Genomic DNA, 15,936 nt, shown 5'->3' on the forward strand with positions numbered 1-15,936 from the left:
ACAACTTTACGCAGATGAACTCCTACTAAGTATGCAAGTGTGATATTGTAAATAAATAATCAGGTGTTAATCTGCCAACATAACTTTCCCATCACAATTTGGTATTCCCTCAAGATGCAATTTATACCATTTAAACCACTTTGTGGTGAGAAAATCAGCAATTTGTTGCACTTTAATTAATTACTGCTAAACATTATGGTAAGAGGATAATTAAAGGAACATTTAAACAACAATATAACATTATCTTTATAAGCAGGACATGCTATGGGTGGAGAAGCTTCTGTGGTTTGCATCACATCCGTTCCCACACAAACAGGTGACCAGAGAGAAGGGATGCGTTTGCAACAGAGGGTAGAGAGAGACAAAAAAGGGAAGGAAAAGAGCCACACCTCCCACATAACTCAAAGCATGTTGTTAGTTGAGAGCAATATTGGTCATGCCTCAGTTGTGCCACATCACATGTTTACCACTTCCTGCAAACAAGCAATACAAGGACAGCCCTAAAAAAGTGAAATGGTACACATAGTAGAATTACCGCAAAACTGAAGCAATGATGGTCAAACCAATAAGATCTCAATTGGACACATGATCCATTAGAGATGTGTTTGTTTATTGTTCTGTTTTGTTGGGGTTTACAGGGGTTTCTGTTATGTTGAAGTTTTGTAGGGTTAGGCTGTGGTGAAGACCTGCTAGGTCGAGGATGGGCTGCAAAATTTCAAGGCTATATATTGATTAACTATGTACATGCAAGTATATATAGTGATAGTCTCTTTAGTAGGTGCAATAATTATTAATTTAGATGCTATAGTGATTTTGACGTACTAAATAAAAGTATTTATGTCTTATATATATATGAAAAATAATTCATTTAATTTGAAAAATTAAATGCTATTTACCCATGAACATGCTGAGAACTGCTGGTACTCGGCTTTTAGTTTTCCATCCTGTTGAGTGTGAGATTCCCATATGGAGTTCCAGAACTCCAGACAAGGAGCTTTTTTCCAGTTTATCTGCATGAGAATGTTCTTTCCCAGCATGCCTGGCGAGGCTGTCACCCTCTGCTCATTCAGCCTAGCCAACCCAGGGATCTTGGCATTCCTCTGTGGGCCCACATCCGGCTTTTAAAACAACGATGAGCCATGGTAACATCCCAGAATCCATCAACAGGAATCGCATGCCCCCAAAACCCCCAAGCCTCACAGACTAGAGAGCTCTTGAAAACCCATGGGACCCCTTATTTAGGATTGCACAATGTTGTTGTCCCTTCTGTTCCTGTTATGTATACCTGTCGGGAAGCTAATTTTGCAATACAACATAATGTTAAATGAGGCATTGTCACCCTATTGGTGCATGATTTATGGGCTTCAGATGTGTCAGAGATGTTTTGTACTAATTCCCATGGGCTGCTGGTTTCTTTAGGACTGGGTTTATTAGAATGACTCATTTGTGACTGTCTGCTTTTTGGAGACAAGATGAAACTGGTAAAGACAGCATTCTGCCATCTGTTGTCTGGCTAATAAGGTTACTAATGGTAAATATTCATCAGAATTGAAAAACAAAATGTTACATTTAACATTGTTATTGTTATAACTACAACTATTAAATCGATTCATTAATTGAAATAAAGTTGAAATAAAATAAAAATATTAGATTAAAATATAATTTAAAAAACTAAAATTTGAAAATTTGCTGTGGCAACTGTGAAATAAGTTTAAGTACTAAAATTACTAAATATTTACTAAAAACTTAAATATATAAATGACAACTAAATAGAAATATAACAAATAATCTAATAAAAATTACAAAAACATAAATACTAAAGCTTAAATAAAAAAATAATAAAATTAAATTAATTAAAATTAAATTAAAAATAAAATAATATAAAATATAAGCTAATTAAAGATATTAATAAATACATTATATAATAATATTAAAATAACTTACTTTTAAATTTATTTTTTATTATTGTAACCTTAATCCAATCTCATGAAAAAGTAAGAGCACATCTTTCATCAACAAGCCACACAAATGATATTAAGGACATTAATAAGATACACAAAGTGAGTTACATGTCAAAGTTTAATACTTTAGGGTTTGTTTGAATCATTAACCCCAAGCATGCACCATTAATTAACTCAGTCTTACTCAACCGACTCCCTATTCATCTTGTTTACAAGAACTCTGCAGCATATCTGCTGTTTCATTTCTCTTATTTCCACTGATTCTTGTGACTTAGCATCTAACAACACACTGGGGAAAACAACTTAAAAACCCTGAATCATTCTAAAGATGTTCATGTATTAATTGAAACTAGAATATTTCATCATACACAAAGGACACAAAAATGCAATAACAAAAATGAGTGAGCAAGCAGGTAAAGGACCCATTTTTTTTTATCCTGCCGTGTTTCTTAAATGTTGTTGAACCTAGTGCACTCATGCTGTAAGCAAGCACATAAATTCCTTTCCAGCAGGGGCCATTCAGGATTACTTACATTGTGATCAAAGACTGTGAGTTTGTTGAATCCTGAGAGGGCCGCTATGGTTGATGGTACTTGCTGTGACCGTGTTTGAGCATTCTTACCTGCATCAGCATGCTTGAATAGCCCCTATTGTTTTATAATATCATGGCCATGTTGTCATCATGGTTTTCTGTAACTATCAGTTACATTACTGTGGATGTCTAAATAATCCATGTTATTTGAGAAGAACCGAATTAGAGCCAAACAGCAAGAGGGTGGAAGTTGGTTCAAATGAAGAGAGGGAAATGAAACAGCAAGAGGAGTGTGTATGAATCATATCTCTGTAACCTAAACCTCTCTGAGGTGCTTAACCTCCATATTAAGGATCCTGTATTAGCTCCAGAGAGGCGTGTTGCCATGGAGTGGGAGGATGCTGTTGTGCTTCCAAAGCACATAGTAAAACAATAAATGTTGAAAAAGAAAGGAAGCCAAAAGCAGAAAATAAAACTAAACCAAACACAAAGGTCAAATACTCAAAACAAAATGAGACTTAGTTTGTTTAATGATACTTCCCTCAGAAGTGAGTCCTCAAGATAAAGCATCATCTTCAACTTAATGAAAACTGTTTTTTCATAATTACTTAGTTCTGGCATGAATCTCTAGATGGCACAGTCTGATAGGTCTTTAACTCATTTGGTAAACGATCTCAACAATATCTATAGCACAGCTGATTGGTTGCTGTTGCATCAGCGGCCTTTGAGCTGCGGCTCAACATTCAAACAAATACTGGTAGTGTTACCAGTTCAGAAACTCTCCACCTTCCCCAGCTCCACCTGTATAGATCTGCAACAGGGTTAATTCATGTATGTTACATGTACAGCAGCAGCAGCATGTCTTACATGCTCAGCAATGTTTGTGAATGTATTGGCAGTACAAGTCTTAGTACTTTTATAACCCTTTAAGTTATACAAGGGTTTGACAATGAAACTGAAAAACTGGCAAATGTAGTGTTGAAGGTTTCATTCCTATATTTGCGTGGTCTGGTGGCCAGTCTTCACTAATTTTACATTCCATCAGCAAGAGCAGAATGTGAAGGTTGAATTAGCAGAGCAGTATACCACAGCTGTACATAAAATATTGTAATCCACACAACATAATGGGAGACATTTCAAAGTTCAAAAGAGGACAAACTGCTGGTGCATTTCTTGCTGGTCTTTGGTCACCAAGTCTTTGTGGTGTATCTAGAGCTATGGTTTCCAGGATAATGTCAGCATACCTCCATGTAGGACGAACCACAATGTTACCAAAAGGAGTAACCGACGATGCAAGAGGAAGCTGCCTGAAAGGAATGTCCAGGTACTGAACCGGATTGTATCCAAAAAACATAAATCCACAGCTACCCAACTCAATGCAGAATTAAACACGTACATCGACTCTCCTGTTTCAACCAAAACATTTTGTTGGGAGCTCCACAGAGTCAGTATTCATGGTCGGGCTGCTATAGCCAAACCTTTGGTCACTCGTGCCAATGCCAAATGTCAGTTTCATTGGTGCCAACAGTGCAAATCTTGGGCTATGGACAATGTAAAACATGTATTGTTCTATGATGAGTCCACCTTCATTGTCTTTCCCACATACGTGGGAGTTACGGTGTGGAGAAGCCCCAGAGAGGCTTAACGTCAGGACTGTTGCTGCCCAGAGTGAAGCACGTGGTGGATCAGAGATGGTTTGGGCTGCAATATCATGGCATTTTTTACTGTGCTTGATAGGTGTGTCATTGCCAAGGACTACCAAACCATTCTGGAGGACCATGTGCACCTAATGGTTCAAACACTGTACCCTGAAGGGGATGCTATGTATCAGCATGATAACGCACCAATACACACAACAAGACTTGTGACAGAATGGTTGATGAAAATGAAAGTGAAGATGAACATCTCCCATGGCCTGCACAGTCTCCAGAGCCACTTTGGGGTATTTTGGAGGTGCAAATCAGAAAATGTTTTCATCCACCAGCATCACAGAGTGACCTGGCCATTGTTCTGGAATAGGAATGGCTTAAAATGTCCACTCTGAAGGACTTGAATCTGCCATTTCCAAGACAAATTGATGCTGTTTTGCTGCAAAAGGAGCACTACACCATACTAATAAAGTATTGTGGTCTAAAACCAGGTGATTCAGTTTCACTGTCCAACCCCTGTAAGCTCAATACTGCAAGAACCAATTACCATAGACACAGGTAACCACATCATTGCTGATATTCAGGCCAACAGCATGGCGCAACTGTGATATTAATTTTATACAACCGTTCGACAAACAAGAGGTTAATATTGAACAACTTGAACATTTTTGATACAATATTGCCAGTTAATTTGTTTATTTTTTGCTCTGCCGGCAAAATACTTTCAAATACTTAATTACTTAATGGTTACAAAGCCACAGAATAATCGTTCCAGTCTCCAAGCAACACACAGTAGTGTTTTTGAACAAATCATTTGAGTGAATGATTATACGACTCACCTGAAAAACATTTGTATTTGAAATAGCAAACTACTTTTACTATTTCTGCCATATCTTTGGGCTTGCACTTGAGCACTTATGTACTTGCATGACGGATTTCCCGGTATTTAGCCCAAGTGTTCAAGTGGGCACAAAGAACACGTGTGTGGAACTTTACAGCTAACAAAAATATGTTCTAAGAACGTTCCCATTAAGTTATGAAAATTTTATTTCTGAATGTTCTCTGGATGTTTAAAATGTCCAGTTTTTAAAATGTTAAGGAAATATTTCACTGGTTCACTAGAATAAGCAAAACACTGTAAACTGCAGAAAGAGTCACTAAAAATCCCCACCATTGCGTAGAATGAAACAGTGATACGAACAGTGAAAGGTTGTAATGGTGTTGCAATGTATACCATCACTCTTGGAACGTTGCTCTGCCAATCAAATTTGAGGACCGGAACTAACTGTTGTATAATACTATTTAGTGCTTCCGTTTCCGTTGCACTCAAAATTGCTTATACCAAAAAATGTTCCCTTTACAGTAAAAGGAAAAAGGAAAGTTTCTTCACTTCCTCAATGAACACTAAGATTTTGAAGGGCAACATGTGCAATCTTCACATTGCAAAATGTTGTTTTCTCTAAAAGTGACAGGCTTTAATCTATCATAAGTGCAGTCCCATGTAACAGGGAACGTTCTCAGAAGTTTAGCTAACGTTTAGTGTGAATTGGCCTTGTTTTAGAATGTTCAGAGAACATTCAAAAGTAACATTGTGTGCAAAATGGAATGTTCCTTCAATATTCACATATCCAAGAAATCATTTTGGGATTGTTACCAGAGAACATTCAGAAGTAACGTTTTCATAACTTAATGGCAACGTTAGCAAAACGTTCTTATATTTTTGTTAGCTGGGGGTTCTGACAGTGTGGAGACCGCATGTTATATTCAAACCTGACACTTTGAATATTGACAACAATGACACTTAGCAACAACACAGACTCCTTTTCAGCATGTTTAATGTTCACCGCCCTCCCTCTGGGGGGTTCTTATGTCTCATTGTCAGGGCTCTCAGATGACAATATTAAGTAACAGTCATTGTTGGCGAGTTAGTGTTAAACAGTCAGCTGCCGTGTGGCAATACGCTAGGTGCTTGAATAGACCTTTCTGAAATAGGTGTATTGTGTGTGTGTGTGTGTTGTTATAAGGGGATTGGTTGTGTCTCCTAAAGACAATTTTAAATTATCATCAGACACTATGAATCTCCCATCTGGTCACAAACAGATACAGTCTTCTCTCAAAACGTATATACTGGACCCTAATCGTGCAAAGCATTATCAAAACATAAAATGTAATTCTTGTCCAGCAGTTAGGGATTTACTACAAGAATAATCTATTGTCCACTATCATGCAACCATGGCAAGAGCTCCAGTGGGTGGACACACTGCAGTCACTGGAGGGTTTCTGTGGGTGGAAATGCTGTTCAGGCACTGATCAGAGTGCTAATCTTTCAGATTGCAGACAGTGTCAAATGGGACTCTAAGAATAACGCTCTCTGTTGCAGACACTTCAGAAGGGAACCGGGTTATCGAAGGAGAAAGAGGAGTATTTTTGGCATCTAACTTTCTTCAGTGATTTGTCACAGCCCCTCTGATGAAACAGATGTCACTGCTGAAAGATTCAGAGCAATGAGTTCATTGTGAAGGGATGAAGATTATAAAGAAGCACAGTTTGTCACTGTGAATTTTTCAGGGTTAAATAATGTTGACCACAGAAAATAATTCTGAGTTGTCCCTTAGTATACAGTCAAACCAAAAATTATTCAGACATTTTTGATATATTCTACTAGTGGGTGCAGGACACTATAGTTCATTTATGTAAGTGAGGATAGCAAAATAAGGTAAACTGCGACATTTTATACCAAAAAATACTTCATACAGTGGACTACTAGTAAAATTGATACAAAATTTGGAACCAAACATTATTCACACACTTTGACCTGACCATTTTTTTTTTGCTTAAGATATTGTCATATTTTATTACTATTTTGTTTTTAAACTATAATGAATAAACTGTATTAATGAATGAAATGTTCAAGGTGTGAATACATTTTGGTTTGACTGTATATATATATATATATATAATTAATGTAATACTTTAATTCAGCATGGATGCATTAAATTTATCAAAAGTGACAGTAAAAACTTTTATTATGTAACAAAAGATTTCTTTTTCAAATAAATGCTGTTCTTTTGAAATTTTTCTGGTTTCCACAGAATATTAAGCAGGATATTAAGCAACATTTTTCAACATTGATAATAATAAGAAATGTTTTTTTGAGCAGAAAATCAGCATATTAGAATGATTTCTGAAGGATCATGTGACACTGAAGATGGGAGTAATGATGCTTAAAATTTAGCTTAGTCATAACAGGAATAAATTACATTTTAAAATAGTATATTAAAATAGAAAATGATTTTAATTGATAAAAAAAAAAAAAGATTTCAAAGGGTCATGTTCCTTTGTTTTTGACAAAATGAAGGACAAGCCAAAATTATTTTCCATGGTAAACTTCATAATGCCACAGATGCCGTTAATACAGCTTTTTTCCCTTTAATTTATTGTCCATTAGCTTATACTGTAACTGCCTCTACTAGACTAACATATTGACACTAGAGGAAGTCATCACTAAGCATGTCTATCTTACTTATCTTAAAGACTGATCAAGACCTTAAAAAGTCTCAGGGGTCAACCAGGCTGAAAATCAATGTTGAGCAGATCCAATAAATCACCATAATCAGGCATCTCTTTGAGGATGTGCATGGGGTGTCTTGTCAGATGGCTTTACACCTCACAAAGGCCTGTCTTTCCCTCAAGCATGGATCAATACTCCACCTTTATCCAAATCTTCAGCAAGGGCCTTGGAGGAAATTCAAGGGAACCAACCATCATTTTAACTCTACCAACAATAGACCCCATATAGTCAGATGCTCTGCTGGTGTTTCATCCATTATCCTTCTCCACTATATTTTTTGTTCTCTTCAAAGACCGTCTCTGCAGGTAAAGTCAGACAGCAGACAGCTCTTGTCCCAGAGACACCACAGGCTGTGATACAGCCTAGAGCTCTGGGGTCCTTCACCACCCCTCAGACACCTTCAAACCCCTCATGTGGAGAGGATCGAGTCCTCACTCCCCACACCGTGCTCCCTTTTGTCTCGCTGGTACAAACACCTCTACAACATGTCTATATGTGAGTCTGGAAATAATGGTCCAGACTACCCAGATCCACTCTTCACAGAGATGAAAGGAGTCTTTGAAATGAAATAAGCCCCCCGAAAGCTCTGCGTTTGTGTGTTTCATCCTTCACAAAAAACGGTGGGGCGTTCCTAACAATTAGTTTTAATACGGGTGGAGTGGGGTTCAATTCACACAGATTATCTTTTTATCTACAGTCCATGGCGGGCCTTCAGCTTCTTCTCAGACACAAAGGGAATACAGACACACTGCAGTGGCACAGTGGAATCGCCAATTATTTTAAGACTTGTTGTAGAGCTTCCATCCATCAGTTTTGGACAAGCACTTCAATATCACCAAAACTTTTAGGCCCATATCATTCTACTGAAGTATGCGAAAGCACATGCTACACAAACTCGGTTTTATGTGTCATTGTCTATGTTTCCATCCACCTAATTTTATTAAAATTTGGGATATCGCATGGATAGAAACACCAAGAGGAGCATAAATTCTAAAAATGTTCATTAAAAACATATGCTATTAAGATTGCATTTTGTCTGCTCAAGTAATTTATGATGCACAAAAAAAGAGCCACAGTGGATTCCCAAATTGAATTCCCAGATTTTTGTTCTGGGATGGATCCAATTTTGCATGCAAGTTACATTTGCAACTTTAGAAGGGAACATAACTAAATAGTAAACTAGTCAATCAGAAACCTGCCTGACACATGCACACTAGGAAGTTTCATTCTTGTCCAGTGTCTGCGCAATTTCTTTCAAAATTATGACCAATAAAAATGTCTTTGTACTCAAGGGAGTGACAAAGTTAGCTTGAAATGCTGAAATCTGAGAGGTATATGAGCAATTTAATCACCACTTTCAAGGTCCAGAAAAGTACTAAAGACATCTTTAAAACAGTCAATGTGACTACAGTGATTCAACCTTAATTTTATGAAGCAACGAGAAAACTTTTTGTGCGCAAAAACAAAACAAAAATAACGACTTTATTCAACAATCTCTTTTGCTCCCCATCATTATCGTTATAGTTGCGTCAGTAAGCACAGTGAAGGCTTCTGTGTTTACGTCCGAATGCCAGGTCAGTATTGGCCAAAGCTGCACACGTAAGCAGCACGACACATGCGCGTGATGCTGATGCAGGAGCCGGCCAATAATGATTCGGCGTTCTGACGCATAACCTGGAGGCGCTGGATGTAAACAATGTATGAGAATGACAGAAGAGAAGATATTGTTTAATAAAATCACTATTTTTGTTTTGTTTTTGCGCACAAAAATTATTCTTGTTGCTTCATGAAATTAAGGTTGAACTACGGAAGAGGATTAGGGCCAAGCAATAATAAAAAAATAAAACCATCTCGAGATTAAAGTTGTTAAATTTCGAGAAAAAACTTGTTCAATTTCGAGAAAAAAGTCGAAATAAAATGTTGAGAATAAACTCGTTAAATTACGAGAAAAAACTCGTTAAATTTCAAGAAAAAAGTCGAGATAAAATGTTGAGAATAAACTCGTTAAATTACGAGAAAAAACGTGTTAAATTTCGAGAAAAAAGTCGAAATAAAATGTTGAGAATAAACTTGTTAAATTACGAGAAAAAACTTGTTAAATTTCAAGAAAAAAGTTGAGATAAAATGTCGAGAATAAATTTGTTAAATTACGAGAAAAAACTTGTTAAATTTCAAGAAAAACGTTGAGATAAAATGTCGAGAATAAATTTGTTAAATTACGAGAAAAAACTTGTTAAATTTCGAGAAAAAAGTCGAGATAAAATGTTGAGAATAAAGTCATTAAATTACGAGAAAAAAGTTGTTAAATTACGAGAACAAATTTGTTAAATTATGAGAAAAATGTTCTTAAATTTCGAGAAAAAAGTCGAGATAAAATGTTGAGAATAAAGTCATTAAATTATGAGAATAAAGTCATTAAATTACGAGAAAAAAGTTCGTACAAATTCGTAATTTACGAATTTACGAAGCTAATAGCATCTGCATTCACATATGCTATTTGAGTACTGTGTAGAATGTTTAAGGCCTAAATAACTTCAGAACTCAAACATTCAAACACTCTGAGCAGTGAATGCACCCTATAACTCCCATTTTTTGAGACAACATCTGTGAAATAGGTGGCCAACTCTTATAGCATGACTGAGATAAATAGCATTTCACAGATCAGACTCTCCCCAAATGAGAAACAGGTGGAAATTAATACCAATCTGGGAGTGACTGAGGCAGAATTCATGGCACATGGTCAACATTCTCAGAGCAGCAGCAGCAGCAGCAGCTGTATCTGTTATGTTTAGGTTTGTAGAGGAATGATTTGCACATTAGCTGCAATGCTAAAACATGGCTGTTGTTAATTAGCTATGCAAAGGATTCTGAGGCCACGGGTTCTCTCTGTTGTCACAGGGTATTCGGCTGATGAGCCTGAACTAAATCTTTTCTGTCACACGTGAAACAGGATTTCTCTCTGTTTCTCCCTCTCTCTCCTTTCCTTGGCTGTGATGCAAACATTAGTTAGCTCTGTACTCATTTTGACATGGGGGTGTTGAGATCCAGACAAAAGTACCAGCGAATCAGCATCATGTCCTATTTAATAAACATCTGATTAATTTTACAGGATTATGCTTCTCTGAGCCAAACCAAGACTTGGTTCAGTATCTGCAAAACAGAAGAGAAGAGGAGAGCATCCCCTGCAGTTAAATCAGAGTAACACAGGTCAGGACGCACAATTATGCTATAATTATCAACCTTGAGCTTAAATGTCACTATAAAACACATTAAGCTATTTCTAAATTGGCCATATTTGCATATTATGTACTTGGCTGTGTACATAAGCACTTTCACAGTGACTTAGGGCAAAGTAAACCGCATCAGTTTTCTGCTCTTTTCAAATCCTCTGTAGTCCACTCCACATAATGCACACATGTGCTGCCTAGTGCTCAGCTATCTTTAGCTATCACATGTCTCCGGCTCTCTCTCTCAGGCACGGACAAGACTGCTGAGGAGCACAACACACAGACACCAAATAACTCTCAATTAACTGGGGCTATAGCCCCTATTTCTATATATAAAAACAGTGAACATCAGACTAAATTTAAACTCATCTATGCTTGCAACCAAAAACTATCTATAATATAATATGTAATACAAAATATCCCTGAGGCACTGAAATCTTCCAAACTGCAAAGGATAAATACAGCTTGGTAAATAAAGATTTGATTCTTCTTCTTCTTTAGATATTTAAAGATACACCAATCAAGTCTGCAAGATGACCTAAAATTATTTAAATTATAGTTATATTAAAATAACTTCTAACTAATCTAATTAAATAACATAAAATAAGGTGTTAAAATACAGTTTTAATGAATCACTAAAATAATTGTAGTTAGTTAATTTATTATATTAAATTATATTTAATTACATTTTAACAAAGTCCCTTTAAGACATTATTACAAATTATTCTATAGTCTTTGATTTTATACAACAGTTCTTTCTGGTTCTCTAATCGGATTGGCTGAGAGCCGTGCGATATTCTAGTGATAACAGCACTCCTACCTTTTCACCGTTTGTATCACTCCGCTGTCATGGCGGCTGAGCAAATCCACCGTATTTTTTTTACAAATACTACACTTGTTGTACCACAAGTTTTTTTAGGTGAGAATGTAGTTGTTTAGACCTGAGACTCATATTTAATCATAGCGCCTATATTTTACAGTTTGTTTAGAGGTTTTCAGAGATGCGAGCTCCATGCCGTCAGCGGCCGTTCAGTGCTCGTGTACCCGCCGAGAACAGCTTCAATTCCCCCTAAAATGTATTTTTATAATGAATATAATATTATGGATATCGACATTGAATGTTATATCAGACACAGGCTTCTCTTCCTTTCTCAATAATACTGTACAAAATACAATGAGTTTCAATGGAGGGACTCAACATTCAACATTCCTTCGTTACTAGTTCGTTACTAGTTCTAATTGTTACTAGTGACATTTTAGACTTAGTAACAGATGCTTGGTAAAACTGTCAGCTTGAGATTTGAATCCATGGCGGAAGGAAGTAGTTCTGCACAAAAAAGGGTTTTAAAGACACTCCATTGTTATTTCTTGTTTATTTACACACGTGCCGTTGAACTGTTGTATAAATGCAATATCACACTCATAGCCATGCAATATGGCTGTATATCAGCACGCTGTGAGTGATTACCTGCGTCCTTGTGCCTACAGCTGAATTACAGCCGTGCTGATATACAGCCATATCTGATGGCTATCAGTGTGATATTGCTCATATATAATATAATATAATATAATATAATATAATATAATATATCCCTTTTTAAGTTCCAGTTTTTAAGAGCCCTCCAAATATGCTTTTTGCCAAGCCTTTATCCCCTTGTAGGCAAAGATCTGTAAGCTTTTAATTAGGTGGCCATTGGCTAGTTTTGTAACTCAACACTATGGATTAGAACTAAAACTAAGACATGTTAAACTCCTTGTTATTTCACATCTGAGTGAACCGCTGGCTGAACAGGTCAGCGATTAATCTGAAAAACACATCACCAATCAGCAGTGCTGGCCTTCAGCCAATCAGAGCCCAGTGTGAGTCAGAGCGTGACCAACACTCGATCCAGGACACCCATGGTGTTTATCTTCAAGCAGAAAGGGAGTAGAAGAGGAGCCATTGTGGACACTTCACCTTCACACTCATTTCATGCTCTCCCTCCATTTCTTCACACATAAAAGTAAACACAGACACACCCATACAAAACGCGAATGTAGGAGGAAATTTCAGACACATTTGAATGTGTTATCAGTCACAGTATGATATGGATACCATCAGTACATCGTATAATAGAACAGTTTCAGCAGTCATTTACACTTTCAAAAATAAAGGTTCCGCAGTGATGCCATATGAGAACCATTTTTGGCGAACCTTTCAGTGAACAGTTCTTAAAAGAACCATTCTTAGAGTGAAGAACATTTTAATAATCTAAAGAACTTATTTCCACTATAAAATCCAATGGAAAGATTCCTTAAATGTTAAAGGTTCTTCATGGAACCATCAGTGCCAGTAAAGAACCTTTATTTTTAAGAGTGTATAGACCGTTTACACTGAGATAAAATGTATTCATCAACCCTTCCAGCATGTTCTTTCACACACACATGCACATATCACACTCACTGTTGAACTTCCTGTGACGGGCCCGGGCCTTCCAGGGCCGGTTGCGAATCCAGTGCAGCTTTCGCGACAGTTCCATGGCTGTGCGCCAGACGGTGCCCACAGGACGTCATTGATCGGCGTCAGCCCAAACTTCTCCTTTTGTCCCCCAACCATGAGCTTATATCCAAAGCAAACATTGGACCCTTTGAAGGTCTTCGTCCAGTTCTCAAAGAACACTTTGAGTTTCCTCTCTCTCTGGCTGTGTACCTGTCGCCTCAACAAGTCTGTTTGCGTTGCATGAGATCTATGTTTTATGCATGAGTCAGGGGAACCCAACTCCCTCTGCTGCTCTGACACACAGACGCCACTCAGCTTCTTCATCCAGGGAGCACCACCAATCCATGGCTGACATCTGGGCACACATACACACACAGAACTGAAACATGACTCTAGTCGTCTCCTGGACAAAAGAAGGGATTGGATACCAGACAGTGAACATGCACTATATCTTTGACTGAAAGGTGTATTTCGCTAATGTATTTCATTAGTGTCTGTGTGATCTTATGAGTATCCCCTACCTGAGTCTTCACTCACTCTCAACCAGTGTTGTAACTGTTAACTAAAAATTAAAACTATTTATGAACTGAAAATTATTTAAATAAAGTATAAATAAAATAAAATATAATTAGATGAAAAACTCAAGAGAGAAAAAAAAAAAGTGAAAATGATAAATATTGCCTGGACAAATAACTGAAATAAATAAGTTTAAATAAGTTCTAAAATTATTAAACAAAAGTAAAAATAAATTAAATTATATTTAAATATAAAAAACTTAAAATCAAATTAAAATGAAAACTGAAAATATAATTTAAAATTAAAGCAAAATCAAAATAATAATAATAATAATAATAATAAATTATATAGTAGTATATAAATAATAGGCTGGTAAAATATCACTTCTCTCAACAGTTTAACACTATCCCCCATTTCACAGACAAGGCTTAAACTAGTCCTAGACTAAAATGCATGATTGAGCTGTTTTAACTGAAAGTAACTTGTACTGACATGTATGTACAAATATGTCACTGCCATTGTTTTGTCTCAAGATGCACAGCAGTAATGATAATTTTTAGTGTACATTTATAAAAGAAACTTAAATATCTTAATTGAACTAAGGTCTAATCCTGGTTTAGGCTAAGCCCTGTCTGTGAAACCGGGCCTATGTTAGAAGACAACGAGCCTGAGATCATATTTCAGTAAGATAGGAGATCAATTCGCTTCAAACACTAATTAAAGCCACTCCATTTTTAAATAACTATAAATCAATGAATGCAGTAAGTGAAACATGGTAAACTGAAACATGATAGGCTTTCATGTAAACACATTAATCTAAACAAAATCATTCGTTGATTTCTTCTGATCATAACATGATACTGCAGGAATAAAGTAGTTGCATTCCTATAACGCCCTCTGGTGGTTTTCTCCAATCCATCACTCTGTATTTGCCTGTTCAAACGTCACCAACTGGGGTGTAGTAAGGCGTTCTGGGGGTTTATAAAGGGTTAGTTCACCCAAAAATGAAAATAATGTAATTTATTACTCACCTTCATGTCGTTCTGCAGCCGTAAGACCTTCGTTCATATTCGGAACACAAATTAAGATGTTTTGATTAAATCCGATGGCTCAGTGAGGCCTCAATGCCATCCATAAAAGTACTAAAAAGATATTTAAAACAGTTCATTTGAGTTCAGTGTTTCTACCTTAATATTATAAAGCGACGAGAATACTTTTTGTGCGCCAAAAAAACGAAATAACGACTTTTCAACAATATAGTGGTGGGCCGAATTCAAAACACTGCTTCAGAGTTTTACGAATCGAATCAGTGATTCGGATCTCCTATCAAACGGCTAAACTGCTGAAATCACGTGATTTTGGTGCTCCGAATCTCCGATTCGATTCGTAAAACTCTGAAGCAGTGTTTTGAATTCGGCCCATCACTATATTGTTAAAAAGTCGTTATTTTGTTTTTTTGGGGCACAAAAAGTATTCTTGTCGCTTTATAATATTAAGGTAGAACCACTGAACTCAAATGAACTGTTTTAAATGTCTTTTTAGTACCTTTATGGATGTTGAGAATTTCAATGGCATTGCTGTCTATGCAGGCCTCACTGAGCCATCGGATTTAATCAAAATACCTTAATTTGTTTCCCAAAGGTGAACGAAGGTCTTACGGCTGTAGAACGACATGAGGGTGAGTAATTAATGACATTATTTTAATTTTTGGGTGAACTAACACTTTAATGTGTCGATTCGTATGCAGTTGCTAACGGTTTTTTTTTTAGGCGGTTGATTTTATGATATTCTGGTCCCTTCTAGTTTTTTTTACAATGCAAATAAGTCTAATCGCATATAATAATTACTGTGCACTTCTATTGAACAAGTCACATGATTTGAGGTGTCAGCCATGTCTGTAGCACGAATTTAATGGAGAAGTTATATGCAAAAAATCTGTAACCCCAAGTACGAGCAATAGTAAGAGTGATACTTGCGTTTTAATTAAAAAAAAAAAATAAA

At 36.5% G+C, this 15,936-nt stretch overlaps 1 protein-coding gene across 1 annotated transcript in view; it reads right to left on the reverse strand.

Moving 5' to 3' along the window:
• The window catches only part of ripor2 (RHO family interacting cell polarization regulator 2), an 81,544-nt gene extending 67,770 nt beyond the window's left edge, over nucleotides 1-13,774 (reverse strand). The window contains exon 1 of the mRNA XM_048201319.1: nucleotides 13,384-13,774. Within this exon, the coding sequence (XP_048057276.1) occupies nucleotides 13,384-13,459 (76 nt within the window). The 5' untranslated portion in view covers nucleotides 13,460-13,774. The remainder of the gene's footprint in view (nucleotides 1-13,383) is intronic.
• Nucleotides 13,775-15,936: the final 2,162 nt, after the last annotated feature.

The sequence above is a fragment of the Megalobrama amblycephala genome, linkage group LG9, assembly GCF_018812025.1.
Source record: "Megalobrama amblycephala isolate DHTTF-2021 linkage group LG9, ASM1881202v1, whole genome shotgun sequence".
Lineage (NCBI taxonomy): Eukaryota > Metazoa > Chordata > Actinopteri > Cypriniformes > Xenocyprididae > Megalobrama > Megalobrama amblycephala.